The 25,752-nt window shown below is 37.8% G+C and overlaps 1 protein-coding gene across 11 annotated transcripts in view; it reads left to right on the top strand.

The window, feature by feature from the left end:
• Window positions 1–25,752, top strand: part of CDK14 (cyclin dependent kinase 14) — a 339,864-nt gene that overhangs the window by 185,856 nt on the left and 128,256 nt on the right. For all 11 annotated transcript variants that reach the window (XM_041122213.1, XM_030008240.2, XM_030008244.1 and 8 more), the window contains 2 exons: window positions 13,874–13,994; window positions 24,956–25,049. In XM_041122213.1, coding sequence (XP_040978147.1) covers window positions 13,874–13,994; window positions 24,956–25,049 — 215 coding nt within the window. The remainder of the gene's footprint in view (window positions 1–13,873; window positions 13,995–24,955; window positions 25,050–25,752) is intronic.

The raw sequence follows: 25,752 nt of genomic DNA, 5'->3' as shown, positions 1-25,752 counted from the left end.
AGGTGATTAATAATAGATAGCAGGAGCAAAGAGGCTTGAGGTTTGTAATAAAGAGAATTATACTCAATGGAATTGTGGTTTAAAACTAGTACTGCTAGCTGAGTATTAAAGAGGATGTTTCCATGAATTTCCATATAGATTTTTCTGTGGGGAGCATGTCGGAGATATGTCATGAGGGACAAGACTATTGCTGTATAGTTTCCTGTTAAAATGATTAAAGCTATGTTGACAACTTGGAAAAAAAATTAGTTCTTTTTTCACAGTAAGGATCCCGTAAGGAATTTCTTTATAATGTACCATATAAGATTTGTATGAAAGGGTGGATAGCATGAAAGATTGCTTGCATGGATAACTGCTATGTTTTTATGTGTAAATGCTCCACAAAGTATCAGTTCTCGGAGATGCTGGTATAAGGAGTTGTCACAGCACCTGAAGAGCTGGTATTTTATATTGTCGGTGATGCTTGATGAAATAGTTTGCAAAACTCCTCCGCGAGCTTCTCTAGTTATGTAGGCTGGCTGCCTCTGATCCTCCTGGCTTCAAGCGAGCTTGAGGACCAGCGGGCCGTGGCGCTGCAGCCGCCCGCAGTGGGGGTGAGCTGCAGGAGCGGCTGGGTCACTTCCGAGGCAGCTGACCCACAGCGGGCTCCTGCTGCCTCCACAGCAGGCCTTGTCGGGGCCGTAGAAGTGGTGGAAGCTGTCTGGATTTTTGTTATCAGAGGCTGCTGCTGATAAAGAGAACCGGCTTACCCCAAATGTAGGTCCACAGACCCCTCTAATACCCTGTCTGAATTGACCAGAGAAAGAAAAAAGGGATTTCTTTCCCATATTCCTGTGGGAGGTTGCTGTTACCCCAGGTGCAGCCTGTTCCCCTCTGAACAGGCCTTTGAAATGTGAAGAATTTGTTCTTGTACCCCGGAGGAAGGTCAGTAATGGGTTTCTTTCAGGGCTCTGTTTGTATTAAATATCAAGAAATGAAGATGACTTCGGTGCGGATGTTGTGAGTAAGTTGGAAAAGAGGAAGTGGGAACCTGAAAAGTGAAACCTGAACTGCTCAAACTTGAGTTAGCTTGCAGGTCTTTATAAAAGACAGTTATTTCTGTAATTAACTGTAAATACAGCATTTTCTGTTGAGAGCAGAAGCTGGTAGTGCGGTTCACGGTGGCAGCTGGGCTGGAGGTCTGGAGCAGCAGAGCAGACTGTGCATTTGTCCTAGCATAACCTCGAATGCACACTACCAAGTCAGTGAAGAAAGCCCTTGCCGTCCCCGTTGCTTTCTAGATCCAGGGAAAGGGAGGCCAAAGCTCAGGAGCGGAGCTGATAGGTAGCTAGGGAACCTTCAAATCTTTTCTCTTGGAGGAAGGATTAAAGCCGTAGGCTGCGAATGCTGTGGGTACTGTGGACCCAGAGACCCACGGCAGGTTGCTGTGTTAGTTATTTGCTTTCCCAAGATGACGGGCTTTCCCTCCACCCCGAGATGTTCCTTCTCATTTTCTGACAGTATAACTGGCCGCTGTCAGGGAGTAGCCAAAGCTGCCTCCTTCCCCTCCCCTCCCAGGAGCCAGGGCTTCATGTGCTGTGCTCGTGACCTTCTCTCATCTTGCCCAGAAGAGATCTGTGGTGGAGAGGGAGAAGAGATGTGTAGGTGGCAGGAAATCTCAAGTGACAGCAGTGCAGAGGGGTAGGTTTGATTTCTGGCACTTGGGCTAAAGAACTCCTCTGTGCATTGTTTCAGAGAAGAACATGTAGGAGAGACTGTGGTCTAGTGCCGTTGCAGATGCTTCTTGCTTCTCATATCTGTTTGGTTTCCATTGTGTACCTCAGTCTAATTTGCTTCATAGATCTGATGGTTTTATTGAGGTATCAGGTGAATCTAAACAAATAATTGCCATTGTGAGAGTTGATGCAGAAAAAATACCTTATGGACAGAAATTGGGTTTGATATATTTGATACAGGTTTGCTATCTGGAGACAGCACTTTGCAAAAGCTGTGACGTTCAGTTTTGTTCAGCTAAGACTTTAACTTCCCTCTACTAATAGTAAATACAAAGTAGAGCCACACACTGAATTTTTGGCCATGTCAGTCTTCACTGATTGCTTTTTAACAGTTGAAATTAAAATTTCTTAAATATACCAGCCTTTTCAGCTATTACTAAAGTAGGTGCTGTAACTTAAGCCCTTCCCACCAAGAAGCACTGTGCAGGATTATTGACTGATCAGGAAAATTTTTAAAAATATTTTTGTTTTTTAAACCATTAAGGAGCTGGAGATTGGTGTGACTCACTAGATGGGTCCCCTGTTAAACACATCTCAGATTACTTAAGGTTCAATCCAGTTTCCCATTGTTACAAGATAGTTACATTGAGCCTTTAAAAAGGGAGAAAGCATCTTAATTATCCATTAAGGGCAATAAAGGAAGTTGGTTATGACACTATTAAAACAACTGTAATGAAAAATCTGTTTCAGTGTTTTGTACTTAAGAACATCATGGGATTTAGATGTCATCTGTACTGCAGCTAGCTCAATGCTGACTGTGGTCTTGCATTATTACCACAGTCATAATTTTTTTCATTGTCTTGTAATCCCCACCTAAATGTCAACCAGGCTGTTATGTGATTATTGCACAAAAACCATGGAGAACTGTGATCTGCTGTCTGTACAAGAGAGATCCATCCATCCAAATGAATCTGTAAATGTATTTAAAATCTGGGCAGCAATGACAAAGGTTTTTTTAATTGAAAAAAAAGCCATAGTCATGTGACCACGTTCTCCTATCAGTTTTCTATTGAGAACATTTTCTCTTCCTACACATCTTGCTTCTTTTATAGCCCTAGCCTTTTGACTACTGTGGCTACAAGCCCCTGTATTTAAAATATTGAACTTTCTTTAAAACTTTATTGTTCTGAAGCTTCTTTGCTTGTTTCTGATACAGCAGTTACGGGGGAAAACAATGACTATGGTCATGGTGAAGTTTTCAAATATAGCCATCCTGGTTGATGCCATAGTACCATCCATCTTTGCTTTTGTGGTCTGATTATGGTTTTGTTTAATGTTTCCTTAATTAAGAGAACATACTATATTTTATATTGAGAAAATTATGCCAAATTTTAAAATCCTTTTAATTTCATTAATGTGTTAATAGTTATGCAGATTTATTTTACACCCGAAATAATCAGCTGTGTGGAAATGAAAGGATAACTGGAAAACAGCGTGGGATAAAGAAGAAAGAATTCATCATAAGTCAGAACAAAAATACTGATATGCAAAGAAAAAGACTAACATGAACAGGGACTGTCAGTTCATTAAGAGAAATGTGCCATTTAACGTGATATGAAATAATTGAGATAGCATTTTAAAGAGGTGATGGTTCTGTAACTTACAACATCATTTGTTTTGCCCCAGACAGTTTAAAACCTTACCTTACTGCAGTACAGTCACTTTTTATCTAGGTAATTTTAAATAATTTATGCAGGGTTTTTTCATTCCTTCTGAAGGACACAAGGCTGGATATATTAATATATTTATAGATGCACAATTCATACTGATGTAAATGAAAATCACACTTGCAGGTCTACTTGCATTAAGATGAGAATTTCCCCTGCAGCAATTGGCCTTCATGATAGCCAGAAGAGGTCAGGCAGTGCTTGTCTCAGTAATACTTAACACTTCTCCAGTGGTTTACATTTCCAAAGAGCTGTACAAATGTTAACTCCACATAGCTACCCTTATATATGTTACAAATAATCAAACTATGAGAGGTCAAGCAAAATGTTGAAAGACACAAAGGTACCAATATTAAAGTGGCAGATCAGGAATCAGCAGCTTTTTATCTGGGTGATGTGGGAACATTAACAACCATTTTGCATAGGGAGGAGATGCTGCTGCATGAATTTCGTGTTACATGGTAGGGAGAGTGGCTGGTTAGATCTTCACCTTGGTAAAGGTGCCCAAGCTCTCCTCCAAGGTCATTTCAGCTTTTTACACCTTTAGCTTTTATGGCTTATAATATGTCAGATATTATAGCATTTTTTTTCTGTGGTCATTGGAAATAAGGGAGAAAGAGATTTTCAGATGTCAGTTCTTTTATTGCCACCCACAGCCATGAACATACTCATATTCTTCTTATTGCAGCAATTTTTAAGTCACTCAGACATCGAATTTTTCAGTTATATTTGCTCTTGTGGCTATTATTTGCTTTTAAGGATATTGCGTTGCAGCAGCCTTTAAGTTAGATATTAACTGCAGTGTGTTGATTTGATTGTAAAAGCAGATACTGAGTACTAGGCACTAGAAGGGAAAAACTTTTTATGTCAGTACTGTCATTACTGATGTTAAGTTATGGACTCTTCAAGCAGGCTGGAAATTTGATTCAGCTTTGAACTGTCCTGTAGATCTTAGGAAAAAAACTAAATTAAAAAAAAAAAGGAATAAGGAAAAAAGGCAGTGGCTCACTGAAATGTACTTTATAAACACAAATGCCTAATGTTAGCTTCTTGAAACTTTGGCAGTTCTTAGTCCAGTCTATCTTACAGTGCTCAGGATGTGATGCTAAATGAGATGTGCTCACCTGTACTTACAATTTGCTCATACATGCAAAGTTGAAATAGTTTAAATAAAACATGAAATGTTTCAAAGGTACTAATAATATGAAAGTAGTATTTTGTCTGTGGTCAAAATACTATCAGGGATCCTTTGCTTGCAATCTACAAGTAGCTTTTATCAATCATTGCATGGAGAAGTACATCTATAGTCCTTAAGTTAAATGAAAGAATAGATAAAAGAATGGCTTGGTTTCAGTGCTAACGAAGTTTCACTTGTTTTATTCAGTTACGATACAGGATTCAGCAATTCTGCTGACTTGGTAGGCTTACATCTGTACATAATAGACTAGATTTGGTTGTGTAGCTCCAATTTTGCTGTCCTGGCAGTGGCATTTCAGTGTTTCAATGTCACTGTAGAAAAAGATGCTGCATGAGGAACATTTGCTTTTTAACTACATATTTCCAGAATCATACTGTTAAGGCACAGTCTTAATGCTCTTCTAATGTAACTTTTTTTAAAATGAAATTGTCTGTTTTCATTTCTTCTTTTTCTGTGACAGAATTGTATTAAGAACTGATTAGCTGGCTCTGCAGGAATACAGATGCCTAATTACTGATGCAAAGTCAAATAATCATTTAGACCTAAGCATATTGGAATGTCTCTCACATAAAACTTTTCTTCTAAGATTTGTGATTCAGCTAATTTAAGATGACATATACAATAAATGAGTTTTGAGGAGCAATTCAATTGAACAGGTGAATCTGAGACTCCAGAGATTCCTGTTGTAAGACATTGCTTCATAATATTGCTTTACAGAAGCAACAATATTTACACAGGTCTTCTTAACGGTTTCACACTTGAAAGAAAAGTGAAAATAATTTTAAAATTTAGTGAAATCTTTCAGTCTCCTATAGTTACTTTGTTCTTTGTTGTATTTCAAAAAGCTTTGAAATAACTGAGGATTTTCGGTTTTTTAGTTTTGTTAGTTTTGCACCAATGCCTGTACCATACTGTACTGATGTTTTCAGATCATTTTTCTCTGACTTAAGCCAGAGCAGGCAGGTGTGTTTTTAGATGCTGTGGGTGTTATCTAGTATGTGAACGTATGTACTAATGTGATAGCACATGCAAAACGTGCTGGAGTTCTTTGGCAGAACAGCCAAGACAGTGTTTTACCTGCTATAAAGATACATGAGCTGGAGAGTATAACATATTGTAGCAATGAGAAAAATCAGCTGAGTATTTGTCCTATCTATAAATAGTCTGGCTCAAGTACTGGAAGCAGCTTGGATTAAACTCCATGATCACTAGAGAACCATTTGTACCAGACAGGGCAGCCATGGTTCAAAAGATGAGGCAGGATAATGGAACAAATGCAGCTGCATCCTGCAGCATAGAAATGTATGCTTGGGTGGCACCTTAGCTGGAAAAGCAGGTACATCAAACGTAATTGCATTGGCTGTGCAGTATCAGGGGCCAGGAGTCGGTGGCTGGTAGTTGCAGAATTGTGCCGTTTATACATAACTCAGACTTTGTACTGTAAGAATTGATGGTTTCAATACACGTGGTGACAGTTTTCAAATTCACAAATTCCACTTCTGCAGGGTAATGTCAAATGGCAGTGTTGTTTGATTTATAAATAAAATAGTTGTTAGATCTGCTTTTCAAAAGTACTGTTTGTTTGTAGATGTTAATGTTGTTCAAATCCTTGTTTCTCCATGTAGCCCTGTTCTTGTTAATTTAACTATCCTAGACCAGTGCCTGGGATCTGATCTGTTTGCAAATAAATTTGCAGGTACTTGATTAGGCTTTTAGTAGTTGACCATGAGTTGAAGTATTCTCTTCATCAAAGTTCTCCAGATATTTTACCTCTAGATGGGAAATGATGGATTTCATTTCAAATTGTAGTATCAATACTACAGCAAAATTGTAGTATCCCACTGGAATGAATCACTCCATAGAGTAACATCCAAGTGGTCATGCAGCTATCATTGCCTTTCATCAGTGTTCAGCACTCCACAGATTAACTGCACTGAGTTGTGGACCCCATTAATAGATGGAGAGAGCAGTATTTGTTTGCTGTGGCATCACCTTGTCACTGCCAGTGTTGTATGGTCAGTTAAGAAACAAAATTACCTGAGTGTAAACAACTGGGATTAGATGTTTGAATATAAAACTCTTGGTGAAACTTAGCTTTTGTGTTTCTGTTTGCATGACTGTGAATTACTACAGTAGCACCAAATTGTGCTTATTTAACAGTTCTTCAGCTGTCATATTTAATAGAACATTAAATTAGAAGGATTTAAAGGGTACTGCTGCCCTGTATATGAGGGGCTTGCATCTGGTATGTATTCAGTCCTCTTAGCACCCGAACGAAGCGGGAGGCAGTTTGTCTACATGATGGTTTTCTAAAAAAGATAAGTCTTCCACAACACAGAGCAAGCATATTTATTTCTTTGCCGGTATGTTGTATTTATCCTGTCTCATGCAATATGTCAAGTACCTACTGCACTTTTATCAAGCGCTAAGTTACTAAGGTACCAGTCGATAAGGGTTGGTTCATTTTTACTTGAACCCCAGATGGAGTCATCCAAAAATGGCTCTTGCAGTCCTGCTTTTAGTTGTTCAGATAAGCATCACAGTGAATTGTTGACTTCATACACAATAGCCTGCAGTAAGTTGTTAACTTCTGTGGTTGGTGCTTGATGGACTATTACACTTCACCAAATTGGACATCCATAGCTCTCCGTTTGTCTCCATACAACACTTTTCCCCTGGATCACTTTATATTTTCTTTTTTGAATTCCTTTGATATTGTTAGGGGAAAATCCTAATGACAGTGAAACATTTATACCTCAAAATTGTAGGAAAGTGGTCTGTTACCTTTCTTGTCTTGAGCAAGTTCATGGCTCATATGTCTTAAAAGTCCACATATAATTTTTTTATTATTCTCTTCTAAACTCAAATCATTGTCCACTATTGGGCTTATTAATTCATAGCTGCTTCCCAGTTTTCTCTCTTTTTCTCAGGGAATATTAAAATATCCTCACATGCATTACCTCTCATTTTCAGTGAAAGATTATTTTCTGCCTGTTTGTCCTTTCTAGAATGTCCTCCCTGCGCTCTGCAGATCTTCGCAATTTAAAACCATCTGTTAGCCATTGTTAACTCTTTGCTTCAAACCTAATAACTTCACTGTGGAATGAGTAATTCTGACATTTTCACTTACAGCCTTATTAGCAAAGTGGCGTGTTCATTCTGGGACGTTGTTAAGAGTAGAGGGCAACATCTTCATACAGGTTTTTTGTGAGACAATAAACTGAGGATCATTAAGTAAAAATCCAGAATCTGGAAAGCAAGATTTAAATCAGTCAACTGTTAGGGTATTGTGGGCATGTATACCATATCCATAATGAATCCAGGTCTTTTCAGTAATGCAGAAGTTATCTTTGATGTGAAATTGCTATCTGTCCTTGAGTTCCATTAGCTTTTGCATCTGTGTGTGTTTCCAGTGTTGGTGCAGATTGTTTCTTTTTTTTTCCTGCCCACACTGTTCTTTTTCTGCTTCCAGGGTAGCAGAGGCAGTTTGAACATATTCATGCTGACCCAGAAGGCCATGGGAATAGATATATTTTCCCAGAGTCAAAAATGGAGTGTATATTTCTTTTGCATTTCCATACCACTTTTTGATTGGAACCAAATTTTTAGTGTGTTTCTTTCTGCTAATAGACAATGAATGAATTTGGCAGTCATTGTACATGTTCAGCATCAGTGGGCTTTTTCAAAATGTGTCAGAAATTTTTTATAAGGATTTTAAAGCAGGGAAATAAACAGCTTTATAACTAGGATGGCTTTCAGTCAAATTAATCAAAGGAGTCTTTTAATATACAACCAACAGCTGAGCTCATTCTCATATCCCACTTTTCCACTGCCTTATGATCCTTTGGGTGGCTCAGGAGGCAGAGAAAAGAGGTGATGACGAAAGAGATGATGCTGGAGTTGTTGAAAAAAGAAAAATATTTTTCGCGAGGGCTAGAGTCATTCTGTCTGGTAGCAGAAAAAATAGTTCTGCGTCTCCCCGTTCTGTTACTTGTGTTTGTCAAATTGACAGTTGAGTCCCATTCACAGACCAGAATAATTATTGTCTGTGTTACTGTAAGTGATTGTCTGAAGACATACATGAGAAAAGATTTGCAGGGAAAAATAATCTTTTGTTAGAACAACTGATACAGCTGGAAAAAACAGACAGGCTGAGAGGCACACATGCCTTTTGCCTTACTTATCGCTCTGTCTCTTGAAGACTGACTCCTGCACTCCAGTTTGGAAGACCAGTCATTGCTCAAGTGCATTTTGGGAATATTAATCGGGGAACCTAATTAGGCTCTCCCTGATAGTGGGTAACTTTTATAAATGAACAGCACTACAGTAATCTAGTGTCTGTATTAGGACTCAGGCATAGGACATTGTAGGTAATTCATCTTATTTGAAAGGAATTTAACTCGGATGCACTGGTAAAGCTGCATCTTAGAGACAGACCCGTTCAGGTAAGCAGCAGAGGGAACTAAAGCCTGCAGGATGCTTTTGATTGCCGAGAACTGACTTTTGGGTTAGAGACCTGACTGCTTCATTGAAGCAGTGTCGGTGTTTCCACCCATTTTACTTCTGTTTTGTTGTCATTCAGGTATTCACTGAATAAATATGCTTCTGTTGGAAAACAAGTAGCTGAGTAAATAGGTTAAGTGAAGTTGACAGTTAATTATCTACAATAGAATACATTAACAATATTTTAATATTGTTACTGCATCATAGTTATGGTTTTATAAGCCTTTTATCTCAAACTCTAGGTAATTGTTAAAATAAACAAAACAGGAGGCTAAAAAAGGAAGTACAAAAATAATCTGAATCAAGGAAAAACAGCAAAAAAACCTTTCTTTTTTTGCAATATGCCTTGCTAGAGCCCTTTTTGATATATGTAAATCAAAATAGTAAAGAGCTCAAGATTTAAGGTATAAGGGAAAAGGAAACCATGCACATGGTTGGCAAGCCCTTGTTTTTGCAGACGTGACTGGTTTCCTCGTTTGCAGAATCATATTTGCTGTGAACAAAGGCTTCCTGATTGTTGTGTGAACTTCACTAGAAAGCTATCCTGCAGCTAAAGAGATATCAAATATTAATATTTGTGCTCATGTAGCCAAAGGTATGTGTACTGAATAGGTCTTGAGTCTGGATATAGCTGCGGCCTCTTGTAAAAGCCAAATACAATTTAGAAATTACAGTGATACATCAGTGCAATGTGTTTTGTCAATAACTGGTGCTAGGTAAAATCAGATACAACCTCTGAGTCTGAGATAAAAGATAAGTCAGACAAAGCAGAGAAAAATATATCTACCAAGGAAGGAAATATCCTCTTACTTTTTTTGTTGTTGTTTTTTTAAATTCAGAGTAGGAGGCAGCAGGTTTTGTGTGTTAAAGACATATACATACATAAGGCATAGATCATTCACTCTGTATTTTAAATACAGGGCATTGCAGGGTATCCTGAGCTGTTGTTTAATGAATGAGTTAAAAGAAAGTTGTGGTTTGCATCAAGTACAGGTAGATGCTGTTGTGCAAGCCTTGCAGTATGTATGCATCAGAACAGTTTCTTCTTTCAGTTTGGATAAATAATGGCCGTAGAAGTAAGTGTCTGGAGAACATTAAACAGTGTCTGTTCTTCCCATAATTACACACAAGTTCCCCAGTGGGTCTGATGTGACTTGACTTTTAATAACTGGGCCTTATGCTTGGCTTCCTTCTCTCAAAAGAAGGCTGCAACAGCAGGACACATGTTGACCTTTTATCTTTCAGAAGACACAGGAACTGGAGGGGAGTTCACTGCTTGTCAGGAGGTCCTCCCTCTACCTTCCCAGGCAAAAAAGTGCTCAAGCAGCAATATGTAAATATTGGGTACTCACCTGGTGATCTCTTGATTTACCTTTTGGCTTTATGCACACTGCCCATTAAGGTTTGAAGTTTTGATGATCCCCCATAAGCTCTGTCTTTTTAAAATGAGATTGTCGCTCTTCCTGTAGTGTAACCATGGAAACAGACAGGGAACCCTTAAAGAAAGTGATCGAACACGCTGTGCTAATTAATCCTACCCTTCAGTTTTCTTTCAGTTGAAGGATGTGGTTAAATAAATTTTGCATGAGTAAGCATATTTGGATGTGCAAAAGGATATAAAATATGTAGCAAATTTTCTTGCACAAGGATATCTGAAAAAAAACCCCCAACCCAACCTGGTAACTGTCATCTATTTGCATCTGGAGCATCAAGACAAGAAATGCAGTATCTCGTTAGTGTTCCACATATATATTTTGATAGCATTCTTTTTAAACTGTAAATATATCTGAAAGATGAGGATATTTTTTCATGCTGTAAGTGTGATAAGAGACGTTTGCATTAATTTTGAGTCTTCAAGTGAAAGTGTTCATAATTGCAAATGCCTTCTTTGTGCAGAGTGTTATTCAGAAAAAGCAAACTTTGCTCCCTCCCTGAGAGAAAGCAGGTCCTGCGAGGCATTAGCCTAATTCAGGTCATTTCAGTTCTGCACAGGGGGAGTGATTGACTGAACAGCAGGACTGTGCCAAATTTTCCTCTGCCAAATTTTAGCCTTTGTGAGTATTTCTCTCGGTTGTTCCCTCCTGCTTTCCATTGGGCCATTTAGTTTCCAAAGTAGTGTATGTGCCCAACTAGGAAACCAACTGGCCACAACTTAAAACATATGGCCTGTACCTATACACCTCGTAAACCTGGCGATGCTGTCTGATGCCAATGTATGGCCTCAACTTGCTTGTACAAATTAAGGTTTTGTTTATAACTTTCTCCATTTCAGTAATGATCCTCTTATAACTGAGAAACCAGATGTAGCAGTTAACCTTAAATGAGGCTTTCATGGTGTTTTGGGAGTGAAGAGCAGATTAAAGAAAAACATTTAGTTGTCCAACAGGCTGGGATTAGCCCAAAAGGGCCATCCTTTGAAAATCGAATGGATTTTAGTTACCCTGGAACAAATTAGAGGTGGAGGAGATCTCGAAGCAGTGGGCTGAGGAAACAGGATGGGTGGCAGTCCCAGCAGGTTGGAAGGACTGGTTCCATGCTGAATGGTCACACAAGAGGAGGAAAGGTGTGCTTGGGCTGACTATAGCACTAGCAAAGTTCCATCCTGGCCAGTAAAGAGGCAGAAACCGGCAGGCAAGCATGGATATTGTATTATTTGCAGTATGATTTCTGGTAGGGCAAGTTGAATACTCATTCCTCCCTGCATGGGAGATTTCTTGAATGTATGGATCAAAGACTTTGTGTCGTGGAAACCTGAGTTTATTCTTCACCCCACAGGCTCTAAAGTTTTTTGACAGTTTTCCCCAAATCACATGATGTTGCTGGCTTCTTAAAAATGCCTTTTCCTTGTCTGCCTATGCCTTTTGTCTTAGCAAAGCTAGCTAGAAGATTAGAGAGGAAGTTGGTTGCAGGCAAATTCAGTCTTCCTCAGGTAAGTCTAAAGGGTGGCTCAGACACACAAAGAAGGATGGAGGCATTCACCATCCAGGCTTCTCAAACACTTTCATAATTTTTATTTAGCTTAATAATAGTAGGTCCATATCCACAAGTTCAGGGACTACTGTTTCAGTTTAGTCACGTGGGATGTAGGTGCTCAGACTAGAAATAAGAACTGTTCACCAGTTAGAGCATTGGGTGGTTTCTGATATCGTAGAAGCAAAAACATTACTCTGGAGGCGAAGGCACTGCACAGTGTGTGATGTGACCTCTCCTCTGGCCTCTTCGGGGCTGTATGTGACCAACCCTGTGTTGTCCCTGTAAGCCAAGTTATTCATCAAGCTGGTGGCCAGGTGCACAAACGTAAAAGAGATGGAGGTCTGAAAACTTAAAAAAAATTGGTTATTCATATTTGAAATGTAATTTTTTTTAGAAGAAGTTCTGGCATACAAGTCAAATTATTCCCCTACAGTGGTCTAATTGCTGTAATCAGCTTATAATGCAATCTACTGGCAAGATTTGCCATCATTACTATGGAGATATATTCACCGAGATTAACTGTTCTTAAATAGCTTCTCCAGTGTATTAAGAATAAAGGTGCAGAGGACTCTCGTCTGCCCTCTTCTGTGAATTCTCATGTTGCATATTTCTTTCTGAGTGTATGACTTTGCTTTTTGGTTTTTGTAAGGTATAAGACATGACCTTCTGTTCTAGTAATTTCATTTGTTTTGTGAAAGGGAAATCAGTAATTCTTTGTTTAGGAAGACACAAAAAACCCAGTAGCACGTTCTTCTGATTTCCGTTACTTATGCATGTCCAGTGTTCTCGGCAAGGGAGTGGATGGTCTCAAGGCAGTAACTAGGAGCAGATTATTTGAAAAAGGTGTTTGCAGGCCCGTGATGGGAAGTCACCATGGGCCTGAAAATCTTTTTCCATTTCCTGGAGGAGAGAGGCTTCTGTAGGAGAACTGTTAGAAAAGTACACTCTTCTGCTGTTTTTTAGCATGAGGGTCTCTCCTAAAATCTTTCCAATTTTATGTGATAGAGTATGGTTATGTAGTAATGTGAATCATTTTAAATGACTGACAAGCTTAAAAGACAATTATTGTAAATAGTATATCTTTAGTAAGCCACAAATTTAATTGAAATTATTTCTGCTTCTGAGATTGGTGCACTGCCAATATACATTTGTTGAGAGAGAAGAATTTTGGACATACCGTTTTCTGATGTATTACTGCAATATTAATATTTATTTGAATGGCAATGTGTAAGAGTGTCTACTACTTTCAAATATAAACTTGAATAAGCGGGCTGGGGTTTGCAGTGTAAACTGTGGAACGTTTCCTTAGGCTCCCCAAAAAAACCCAAATTTCATCTGTGGCACTATTTGTCTGGGAGTTTCCTTTTCATTTCCTTTTTCTGAATAACATTGATATGAAAGACTATCGATGCCTAAGGATGAGCAGTTAATGGAAACGAAAATCTTTGTTTATTTGTCTTTCACTTAGGTATATCACAATGTATCTTTGCATTTCTCCTGGGCCTGTGGTTGTCATTATGAAAAACATATTTTATTATTCCTTCATAATATTCACAGCTCTGTTCAGCCAGGTATTAAATGATACATGCTACCATGTTCTTTCATTAAGAAACTTATTCCAATACTAGAAGAAAAAACACTTGCAACATGGCGTCATGTTATGTGATGTGTGCTCATATATCCTTTCAGGATCATAACTATACAGCAAACTATTTCTTTGGTTTGTTTGCATTAATTTGTTTGTATTTACCCCACAGGTCTTGCAAGAGCTAAATCAGTTCCCAGCCATACATATTCCAATGAAGTCGTAACCCTATGGTACAGGCCTCCAGATGTCCTTCTGGGATCAACAGAATATTCCACATGCCTTGACATGTGGTAAGTATAGAATCCTTACACAAGATTCTATGTAGGTGCTTTAGCTTTGATATTTTTTTTTAGATGTGTAAAACAAATATGTAGTGAGATCAATGGTACAGGTTAAAAAACTTGTGTGTAGTAATCTGTGTGGTTCACTCAGTATCTCCCTAAAGGTATCCCCTTCTGCCACCCCACTAGTTGGCAGCTGGTACCTGCTGTTGACACACCACTAGAAGAGCCATTGGTGCTTTGCAAGAGACTGAGTTGTTGCTTGACTTTTGTAGTCTTAATGTGGTACTTTGATATGATATGATACTTGTTTTGCAGAAGATAGACTTTCACCATGCCCAGCTGTAGCAGGGACAAAACTGGGATTCTCTGGATGTGAGAATACAGCCTCAGTTCTTAATCTGCTGTACTTGTTAGCAGTAGATCAGTGTGTGACACATCACTGAATAGTTTTCTTTCAAACCTGCAGATTTTATTTAGACCTGCAGGTTTGAAAGGGCAGTTTGATGCGTACAATATATGGCACCTTGCTTGCTCCTTTTTGATAACGTCATTTAGTCCTGTGTCGAACAAAGATGATGGTTGGTTTTTTGACTGTTAGAAACCAAGGTGGAGGTTCTTCGTTTATCCTGTAGGTTTTGAGGTCACAGGATCTCTGTAATCTGTACAAATTCTGTAATTGGTAAGAGCTTCAACTGTGTTAGCAGAAGCAATGCATACTGATTCAAGAAACAGAAATGTGAAAAAAAATAATTTTCCCTTACGTAGAAAGTCTCATGCTCTGGAAGATGTTAATTTTTTTTTAATGTCTATTTGACTTTTTAAATCTATACAACTCATTTCATTTGAGGAAAAAAATACACTGAACAAGTTTCAGAAAAATAGAATGATTTTTTTGTAGTTTGCTGAAATATCTTTCTTTAACACAGACAACCTAAATTTAGAATTACGTTAAAATCTAGAGGTAACTGTAAGATAAGGTTAAAAGGACCTTATGTTTTCATACGGTGGGTGAATAATATTTGCCAAGGTAATCTTGCAGCGTAGTGCTGAAACTGATGATCTAGCAGGAATATCTTTTTGCTGAGGAAGGAAACTAAGCATGACTAGGTTGTATTTAGTCCTGTAGCCGAAATCAGAGAATGTGGGATGAAAAGCTGTGTTTTCCTGAAAATCTCATCTAATTTTTCCCTGTGGCACTGGTAGGTCTTGACTCCTGGGGCCAGGAGTTAGAAGCTGCAGGATTCTGTCATTTGAAGGTGTTACAGAGTATAAATACTGGAATGTCTAATACTGAAGAGAGTGTTTAATATAACTGGGCCTCTGGCTGCTCTAGTTCCTTGACCTGTAAGGGTAGGTAAACCAAGAGGCAGGAAAGGGAGGGTGAGCAAACTTCTCCAAATGTGAACGTTGTGATAGTGCAACTGCACCAGAGAGCCAAAGGCAGTACCTTCTATATCAGCTGTCTGGTTTTCTTCAAACCATTCTTCACCTTACAGATGTAAAATAATTTCCCCCTGCATCTCAGCTTCTCATCTATCCTAAAACTGTCCTCTGTTCCCAAAGATCAGGTTCAACGTGGGGTCTTCACAATCTGTATGCAATCTCTGCATCCCATCTGCTCCTGATGTTTTGCAATCACCTCTTTTCCAAGATACACCTCTGACACTCTCAGCAAGAAGCTCATCTTGCTTGGGGTGAGGCAGGACAACTGCATCAGAGGATGGAAATAGCTGGGAGACATTAATAGTTCTTTCTGCTCATCTTACAGTTCAGCCTACATGTGTTCAGTTCTTGAGAGTCCCACATCTTTGTGTACGTGTGTACATGCGTGTCTCAATTTGTGAAGTACAAAGAGAATGAAAGAATACAGGGAAATGGCTGAAGAAAATTTTTAAATGCTTCAATAGAGCAAACTGCTCAAAAAGTCCTCTAAAATGTTTTATTAGTCAAAAGAGACATTAGATTTTTTTTTTTTAACATTTACCAATTAAAAAAGTTATTGGACTTTGAAATTAAGGTGGGGTCTTTTTTTTTTTTTTTTTACACTGAACAAAAGATTTAAAAACATTTTTGATTCTCACTGAAACTTTTTCCACAAAGAAAAATGCTTCACTCAAAAGTTCGATAGCTTGTCAAAAGTAGATCTTTTAACATTCCTCCCAATAATGATTTTAGTAAAAGAGCTATTAAAAAGTCCAGGCAAACTATGTGGTGTTACTGTGATAGAGATCAAATTAAGCCATGCAGCTAATAGAAGCACTTTAAACATACTATAAATACAGACTGAGCATTTATTTCATAATTATATGTTTATATTAAAATTACATGGACAACAGGGAAGATCAAGGAATGACTCAAAATGTCACTTCAGCAATCCAGGTCATTATTTTGTGTCTTGACAAAAATGACGCAAGAGTATTGGGGAAGAACACAATAATTACATCTTCAGTGATATCAGTAAATGATGTCTTTTTGCACAGAGCATTTCATATAGGTCTAAAAAAGACCCAGGTGCTTGGGGATAGAGGTGGCGAGTTCTGTTTCAAATGAAAAAAGACATCATACTGGTCTCGTGCTAGATTTGTAGCCTTTACAAAATTTTTGCTGCCCTGTACAAACTGGAGAGCTACAAAAAGCTTAGAGAAAAGCCCTAGTAATACAGTTTCTTTCACATGGCAGGAATTTATGTAGAGGCTTAGCTACTGCCACATCAGGAATCAGATTAGAACAAATGTATATTGTGTGTGACAAAAGAGCTTTAAGTTTTTACTTTTATGCTTTGCTGGGTTATCTGAGACAGTGCTTCCAGTTTGATTGCGAGAGATATAGTTGCAAGTTAAGGTCACTTACACTTATTTGGCACATCTAACAGTGAGCTCTGCTGGAGCACAGGCAGGCTTGGGGCTTTATTTATACAACGATTGTACATAGCTGGGCCGTAATTACATTAAAACCACTTAGTGGCTTCCCAGAGTGGGAGGAAGGGAGATGGGGAGAAACCCACCTACCATCAGATTCCAAGATAATTTGGTAATTTATTATCAAAAGTGTGGTTGCAGCATTAGCATTTTTATGCAAATACTGGCATTATGTCATTATGGCAGATAGAGTGTGCACTCCTGTGTCCTTACTGATGATCTACATGATGACAAAACTAGGCAGCCACTTCACTAAATATTTAAATAATGTTGAGGTAGAAAGCACAGCTGTCTCTTGCATTTAGGGAAAAAAAAAAAAAAAGACACAGGTGCTTTGCTATAGCCATGATAAATGACATTCCGTTCCTTGGAAACCACCATGAAAAGTGGAGCTCCTACTGAGTAGAAGACCAGCTGCATGAAAAAAGAGTCCAAATATTAACCACTGGACAGTGGCTGGGAAGCAGGTGGCAGAGGCTGCGGGCTATTTTTACACTTCATTTGCCAGTGTAGGGCATTAGGATAGTAACTAAAAGCTAATGATCCACATGCAATGTTACATTCTCCTGCATTCTTTTTTAAATAGCCACTGGCAATAAAATAATATTAATGAAGACGTAAATGCATTAGTGGTGTCAGGCTGGTGATGGAAATCAATGTGGTGGGCTTTGTGATTTACTGCTGACAGCATTTGATACAGCGGCATTGTGTGAATATATTATACTACCCATGACTGCATCAAAGAGTTGTGATAACCTTTGATATACCTTTTTTTTTTCCCCCTCTTGATGAGGACTTACTAGTAGCTAGGAAAATGACTTTGCATTGCCTCTGGTGTAACTTGTCCTAATCCTTGAATTTTACAGTTCTTTGAAAGTCAATGCAAGGAAAATAAGCTTCAATACATAAAGGGTTTATGTATTACTAAAACCCATATATAAGTAATACAGAAACATAGGGAAAAAATCCCCAAATGAACCTATTCTATTTCTCCCTTACAGGGAGAATACAGTATTAGTAAATGAAGCAATTTAAACAGGTTATTAAATTCTTTTTGATTCTGGTAATGCATGTACTGCTACATCTGGGTTGCTTACATCAAGAAGTCACTAGGGATATTTTATTTTGAACTGCAGCTGGCTTTAAACTGTGTTTGCTAACAGCTGGCAATTTTTTTCATATCCTGTTGGTTTGCTTTTAAAAAATACACTCTTAGTGACAGTTCAGGTAACCTAAGAAGTTATGGGCTGTGATATATTTTAAATTCACTTTTATTAACTAACAGCAGCTATGTTTAGTGGTGCGGAAGAAATCACTTAAAACTAGGCCGGTCAAATGTTACAAAATTGCTCATTAAATCACTGTTATTTAACTTTGTAACATCTGGATTGATATACATGATTTCAAATCTGATCTTAATTTAGGGAAAGCTCTTCATACAGAGTTTTTCTATCCTATTATTAGAAAAATAAATGCTATTTTTCAGGAATACACCACTTTCCGCACATAGCCTGCTCCAAGTGCAGATTTGAGTGCTTACTGTAATTCCACGCATGCTTTCATGAATATTTGACCAATGAAGACCTACAACAGTAATTAAGATATTTATTAAACAAAAATGGATCTTGTGTTAGACACAGGTGCACCAAATTACGTTTTTACACAGGGGCATTAGAAAGGCATCTTTATCCTGTATCTGCTGTAAACAGTTTGCAGAGAGAGAAATCCAAGAGCATGAGTCCCAGTATGCCCTGAAAAAATACTGCTTGGGGCTTGAGAGAGAAAACAGTGCAGGGTAAATTAGTTCTTTTGCCCTTGATGTTCTTTATCATTATGACTTCCACTCCAAAGAAATGCTAATCTGTAGGATTAGGATACTAAGGTGAGGATATTGCAATAACTATCAAGGTATTGTTAATAAAACTTCTCTCGTTGTCAGTGAGTTCTTCAAAAGTTTTATCAGCTGAATTAGCTTTTATTGGAAAATTCTCATAGCATCAAATTCATAGAAACACCATGTGTGAGGAGACCGTCTTGGTCTGTAGTTACTGGAAGGGCATTTCAGTTCCTGTCTAAAAACTACTTTTATCCATTTGGAACATCAGATTTACTATCACTTTTCCACTGCTAGAAATACATTTCATATGTGTCAGGAAAGTACCTTATAAAGGTATCTGGATCCAGAAAAGAAAACCAGGAATAATATGTTCAACAGGAAAATATCTCATGGCAAAATGTTGCTCAAATTTGAAGATTATTTTCTTGAGATTTTTTGCATTCTGGTTTTACAGAACAAGTGAGTAATAGAAAGATCTTGCAAAAAGGGAACATGTACATTTTAAACCTTCACAAATATAATATTAATATAGAAACTGAGCATTGCTACAGAGAGTTGGGTCACAAAACAAATTTCTGGAGCTTTTATTTCTAGGTAGTTCAGTGGTGCAGGCAAGAACTTGAGCACTCTATTCAGTTGTAATTACAGTTGCTTCAAGACTGCCTGTAAAGAAATATTTTGAACTATCATAATTTCAAGTAACTTATTTTTCATTCATTGCATCTACTTTCCGCAGAAGTTTTAATGTTGTTCTTTGTCATTATGGAAGGGAATTCTTCCTTCACTCATTTACTTCTCATGTGAGAACTGTGATCTGTTTGCCTTATTGCCCCTATTCTTTGATCAGACTGTATCTCCCATCTTATGTTACTTTTCACATAAGTGCTGGTTTTGGCTGGGATAGAGTTAATTTTCTTCATAGTATAAGGCTACATAAGAAAATAAATTAAATAAATAAACCCAACAAAAAAAACCCAAAACAAAACCACCAAAAAAACCCCCAAGAAAAGACAAGTGATGCACAATGCAATTGCTCACCACCCACTGACTGATGCCCAAGCAGCGATGGGTCCGTCCCAGCCAACTCCCCCCAGTCTATATACTGAGCATGAAGTTCTATGGTATGGAGTATCCCTTTGGCTAGTTCGGGTCAGCTGTCCTGGCCATGCTCCCTCCCAGCTTCTTGTACACCTGCTTGCTGGCACAGCATGGGAAACTGAAAAATCCTTGACTTATCCTCAGCGCTGCGTAGCAACAACTAAAACATCAGTGTGTTATCAACTTTATTCTCACACTAAATCCAAAACACGCTGTACCAGCTACGAAGAAGAAAACTCTATCCCAGCTGAAACCAGGACAACATACAAAAGTGGAGTGGTTATGAAAGACAAATTCCAACCAAGTTCAGCATCTGTGGGTATTCTGGCAGTGTGCCACTGTAGAATTGAATCAGATTTTGGTCAATTAAGGAGACAAAAGTCTCCTGCTTTTCATTCCTTTCCCCCAAAATTTGTTTTCATATTTCTGTTCATAAGCAGGATCATATAGGAACGTGACTTTTCTTCTGAATAAATCAGACAAGATAAAAATCTTTGTGCCCTTCCAGCTTGTTGCATATTACTAGTGGATTTTATGGTGGAGGTTCCAGTATTACCTCTTGGTGACAAATCCATAAAAAAACAAGTAGTTGGGTTTTGAGGGGTGTATATGTGGGGTTTTGTTTTGTTTTGTTTTGTTTTTAAATTCTGATATATTTAACAGTACAAACAGCACGTAGTTTGGGAAACTTGAATGAAAACTCTACTGTTCCTTTGAATTTCAGAAGTCTCACCAGGAAGATTGCTGGAAGCACTTACTTTGTTTTCATAAAATGCCTTCCCCCTCTGAAGCCAAATCCTGCACGCTGAAAACAGGCTTCATGACCAGACAGAAACCTTATGTGAAGACCCAGCACAGGTCTTCACTATGAAGAACAACATTCTGAATGTTATCACCTGCACTGAGCCTGCTAGAAAGCAGATCTGTTCAGGGCAGAAAGTTCAACAGTTTAAAACATATATAGTAAGCATATAGGCTTTCTATAGTCATGATTTAAGTATAAACTAGAACTTGGTTTGGAAACAACTCCTCATTACAGTGTGTCTCTGTAGTCTCTTAGGGAACCATCAAGAAAAATTGGAATATTAACTGAAGGAAACAACCCTAATAATCTTTTAGAGATTATGGCTCACCAAAGCTTTTATGTTTTTATTTGGGTTTTTTTTTTTTTTTTTTACAGTATTCAAGGACAGACAGGCTGGAGATTCTTCTTGTCACAATAAGGATCTTTGTTACATGGAGGCAGGGATGTGAATTCTTGAATAAAAAATATAAAGCCAACCCACCAGTAAGCAAGTTAATTTTAAGGGAATACCCTCTTGAATTATAAAAGCTGTGCAGGAAAAGAAAAGCAGTTTCCTGAGACATCCGACTTCATTTTTACATGCTCATTTACTATGTCAGTTCAAATGCAAAAGTAACTCATTTAGCTGTGCTATTAACTCTTACTCCATATAAGGCAGTATGGTGACAGCCAGAGTCCCAGGAAATTAAGCTGAACAATAGAAGAGCAATATGAGTTGGTATGGCCACATATGGTCTCATCAATACATCAATAGGTTTAGTCACGCTTTTTGTCATCAGAGGGTAAGCCACCCATTTCAACATTAAATGGCTGTCACTTTTACTTTGCAAGGTTATCCTATGCCATTCCATTGGAAAGAACTCTGAACGAAGATACAGCATTTGGCTTATTTATTCAAAATCAGAAGTCCTATAAAGAGAGTAGGAAAATCGGAATTGAATACACTGAAATATGTTAGGCTAATGTTTTTCTGTCACAAATTATTTCTCAAGTGCTGCCTGAAGATGTCATTGTATGCTGAGTGTGCGCAAATTATACATAAATAACATACCATTGAAGATGCACGCACATTAGAGCCAAGTTAATTTGTTGTATTTCATATTTTCAAGTCCATTGGGAGGCTGGGGTATAGCACAATCGTTAAGTGTATTTCTCTAACACTCACCCTAAAATTTTTATTTCCTAAAGGCATTCTGCTATTTCTAGTTACACTATTTTGGATCTACCTACAGTTCTGGGAACCATTAAAATCCTAATCAGTTTTTCCCTGTTCTTCATTTTGCATAATTTTAAATACAGAGTCATCACAGTCTCCCTGTCCCTTGTGTTTTCTTGTAGCCAAGAATGACATTGTTCTCTTAGTTTTTCCTTACAAACCAGTTCTTCTGGCACAAAAATAACTTTTGATTTGCTCAAAAATCTCTCTAACCTGTTTAATAGTTTGTGAGGTCTACAAAAACAAGACTATAAATTTCAAGGCCTTGCAGAGGCTTAATTTCTTTTCATGTTCAATGTGTGTGCACTTCTGGTTTGTGATTCAGGGATCCTATTATATACTCAGTTTCTACTTGCTGTGAGCCTAAAATTCACTAATACCAGTAAGACATCTAAAATACCATCCAGCCGTCTTGAAGCCTTTATGTGCTATTATGGCTTTCTGGTATTTCCTATCAGTTCAATGTCATACTTTTTTTTTAATAATTATTTTCTTTTTTTTTTTAAGTATCATTTAATCTTCTCTTTCTCTGGACTTATTCTTCAATGTGCTGAACACCATACCCTTTGAAACCAAGCATAAGCTTAATTTTCAAGTGGGCCAAAGAGAACAGCAGTCCTCCAGCTCAAACCTTGAAGGTTGTTTATGTTTCTTTCCTCAATTATTTTAATAACCTTTTTATTTTTGTATTAGTTTTTTATTTAACTCCAGTACTCTTTCACTCTCATTTCAGCTTGTGACCAAATGGAGTACTAGGTTACACAAGAGTCCAAGACACGTAATAGGATTCTTCTTTCCAAGGAGGAAATTTTTCTTCAGTAGCGTTGTCTTTAGTTCTTACTTGATTTTTGGCTTATATTTGTGTCAGACCTGCTAAAAGTGGAAAATTTTTTAAATAGATTATGTGAAACAATATAAAATATGGCAAAATCTTCCCGTCGCCTTTAGAGCATTTCTGTTCAAACAGCTAGCTGAAGTTTCTCTGCAGATAGCAGTACATGCCCTCAAATTATACACTGGTTTAATCAATTGCATGTTTTCAGGTTGCAAGAATAGAACTCTAATTCTCTCTTCTTTATTCTAAATTCAATTGTTTTATTTCTCATCTTGAATATGTCTTCTGACTGAAATCTTGAATTTTTGCTTGCCTGAGATCCTGATACTTTTTATAAGTATTTGACTAAGATATATTGTGCCTATCTGTGCCTAATGAAGCACTAACCAGAGTAAATGATGAATGGCACTTTAATCAATTCAGTTCATTTGGTAACCAGCAGAAGCATATGGAACATAAATTTTAACCTCTCTTTTATAAACACCTGAATTATTCTAAAATTTGACCAGAACGGTGCTTTTGAAAGTTTTCCTCCACTTTTCAATGCCAAAGGAAAACTTTGCTTAACATATATATATATGCTTTGGGACATAGAATTAGAAAATAGTGATATATGTTTAATTTTCTTCTTCAAGAAATTTGACTATCAACTCTCATTGTCCTGGAACATAAAATTATTTCATTATTCAGTAGTGATCAAAGCTTTCAGACATGAGTAAAGCATGGGTTGTCTGCCGATAATCTTAGTTAAGTGGTATCTTTAAGTACCCAGCCCCAGCCTTAATGAAAATACGCAATCAATTTGCGTTAAGTTATTTTATTCTAGAACCACTTCCTCACCGATATATGCACACATATCCCTAAAATTAAATGCTGCTTTCTGAATGCATCATCATGATGCATAAGCAATGAAAAGGTATGTAATTACTATGTTCCAAATAATTTATTTCTAAAAACAAAGTTAAATTAGAGGTTATTGCTAGGATTTTCTGACACAGAAACACAACTCACAGTTTCAGGGAGAGGTGGTACCGTAGTTAGTTTTGCAAATTCTTGGTTCATTTTGATATATGTTTTGTGTTATTGAGTTGGCATTTGTTTTGGGTGAAGGTTTTTTCTTGTGTGGTTACATACACAGACATGGTTATACAGCCTACGTAGGTGTTTGCATACGGAAGTTGTAGAAAAATTTATGTAGAAAAGTATAATTGAACAAGCTGAAATACATAATCAAATTCTGCATCCTATTGGTAGCCAAGGGGGATGTTTTATCTTAAAATTATTTTTGCTGAGGGAACAAGCAACTCTTGAGCTCTCTTCATCCAGAAAAGATGCAAATGCAAGTTTGTAATTTGTTTTGCTTTTCGGAGGTAATAAGTACACAGGTTATGTGAAATTCAAGTTAAAGAGTCACAGAAACTTTTCTCAACTTTGAGTATCCATTCTTTGTGCTACCTTTTCCCTCTGATTTCCCAGTACTTCTGCCAGTGGCTTAACTGAGTTGAGTGGGATGAGGGGGACTTATGTGAAGTACCTTTTGTGAGACCAGGGACAGGAGCTCTAATGAGGTGGCTGTTGCAGCAGGGAGAGGAGGGAGCCCATGGCTGCTCAGCCCATTGCAGCACCTCTCAGCCAGAGCTTCTGGGGGATGGGGCCAGCATCGCCCCAGAGCTATGGGCTTTGAGCTTCCTTCTTTTATGCTGGAGGAGGGGAGAAGAAAGCCCAAGCAAGCCCATCCCAGAAGTTATCTGTGTTTGGGCAGTAGCTTAGTTCAGTGGTTGTGAGCAGCCACATGTCCTTTTCCTTTTTACTCATCTTTTTCCTGATTCTCCTCCCATGCCAAGCCCTCCCAGTGTGCCTCCATGCTGTAGTCCTGTCCCCGTTCAGCTTCTCCCAAGGGTGCTCTCTCACTGCCATTCCCACATCCCCAGAATTTATTTGGGAGCATGAGTATGCTGCTCGGGAAGCAGTCATACAGAGAGCAGCTGCTCTGCCTTTATTGGTCTCAACAGCTACCACCTATATTCCTGCTACCTCTACACTTGCCTTCAAACAATACCTGAGAAGTATTCATATGTATACATTGGTTTTAGTAAATGCACATGCTTGTCCTTCAGCCTGGCGTTGATTTTAAAAAATAAATAAGTAAGTATTATTTAAATACTGGTAATGGATACAAAAGCATTGTTGCTGGCCATTTGATCTGTAAGAAATCTTTCTAACGTTGCATACTTTCTTTTTTTTTTTTTCTTCTGTAGGGGCGTGGGTTGTATCTTTGTAGAAATGATTCAAGGAGTCGCTGCTTTTCCAGGAATGAAAGACATTCAAGATCAACTTGAAAGGATATTTCTGGTGAGTTCTTTATTGCTGAAGTGATGTGCCTACGACAACAAAGGATTGATTGATAAATGTTCCCATATTTCTTGTGTCAGGAATTAAATTACTGATAGAGCCAAGGATCAGAAGCCTAGTGTACAAGCTAGATACAGTTTACTTAATATATTCTTGAAGATTGTGTAATAAGTTCAGATCCTAACTTTTTCAATTAATATTTTTCAAATAATCTACAGAAAGGTTTTTATACAATTGTGGAAGAAAGCTTTCCAAATGTAAGGCAATGGAAATCCAGCCACTTTGTAATCCTCACTTCGCAAGTGATCAAAAACAATGACTCTGGTTGGTGCTTTATTAATATTACGCTAATATTGTAACATCAATGGCAAGTATTTTTTGTGAGAGACACATATAAAGGAAAAGTAAGATAGGAAATAAGGTGAGAAACAGAATGGGAAATCAGTAATCATGCTTATACTCAAGATCAACAGGAGTCCTTTACTACTGCTTCTGCGGCCTGGTTGGGCCCTTCACAATGTATATGGGTAGCTCATAGGCACTGACACCCACATTAGGAGTGAAAGAAGAGGTAATTTGTATTGAGCATAAACCACCATTTACAGGTTTTTTTTCCCAGGTTTGTGGTGTTTGTGGGTTTTTTTTGTGGGTTTGTGGATTGGTTTGGGGGGGGTTGTTTTGTTTTGCTTTGGTTTTTTTTACT

Source organism: Aquila chrysaetos, chromosome 3 (genome assembly GCF_900496995.4).
Source record: "Aquila chrysaetos chrysaetos chromosome 3, bAquChr1.4, whole genome shotgun sequence".
Classification (NCBI taxonomy): domain Eukaryota; kingdom Metazoa; phylum Chordata; class Aves; order Accipitriformes; family Accipitridae; genus Aquila; species Aquila chrysaetos.
The sequence above is the reverse complement of the archived record's forward strand: the minus strand, read 5'-3'. Positions and strand labels throughout refer to the sequence as shown.